Consider the following 633-nt stretch of genomic DNA (forward strand, 5'->3'; position numbering starts at 1 on the left):
TCGAGGTCTCGCTCCTACTCCTCGTCAAGGTGAGATTATCTTTTTTCAAGATATATGCAATGTTATTGAACTTTTCATTGTATTTTAATATTGTCCAATTAAAAACAAATTAAAACGAAGATTCACAGGTAATTAGCGAGAAATAAAGATAATTATTTTAATTTCTTTATAGATTTGTTGCGTTGTTTTGCGTCACTCGTAATGTGTAAAAAATTATGTATTTACATATAAACATAATTACAGGTCGAGGTCCAGCCGGTCCAGCTCATACAGCAGCAGAAGTACTTCAAGATCCACCCGCAGCTCTTCCAGGTCTACTCGCTCCTCTAGGTAAAGTAGAGTCAAAATCATTCATTCATACGTGAGTTTTTTCAATAAAATATTGTACCATAAATATAACAAAAAATTATAAAGATTAAGATATTTAGTAAATTGTAAAAGCTCACCAAAACAGTATAATCAAAACTAACTAAAATCCTGTTTTCCGCTATCAAAAATACAAATGCGAATAAACATAAAAACAAACAAACGGACGAATTGAACCGAATGCATGCGATGCGGTCAATGCGGTCAATGCGGTCAATGCGGTCAATGCGGTCAATGTGCGCAATGTGGGCAACGGCGCGCTTAACG

General features: G+C 35.1%; 1 protein-coding gene across 1 annotated transcript in view; it reads left to right on the plus strand.

The window, feature by feature from the left end:
• The window catches only part of LOC106109102 (serine/arginine repetitive matrix protein 1), a 9,366-nt gene that overhangs the window by 6,739 nt on the left and 1,994 nt on the right, over positions 1-633 (plus strand). The window contains exons 7-8 of the mRNA XM_013290504.1: positions 6-29; positions 244-330. Of these exons, the coding sequence (XP_013145958.1) occupies positions 6-29; positions 244-330 (111 nt within the window). The remainder of the gene's footprint in view (positions 1-5; positions 30-243; positions 331-633) is intronic.

Source organism: Papilio polytes, unplaced genomic scaffold (assembly GCF_000836215.1).
Source record: "Papilio polytes unplaced genomic scaffold, Ppol_1.0 DF821289.1, whole genome shotgun sequence".
Taxonomy (NCBI): Eukaryota; Metazoa; Arthropoda; class Insecta; order Lepidoptera; family Papilionidae; genus Papilio; species Papilio polytes.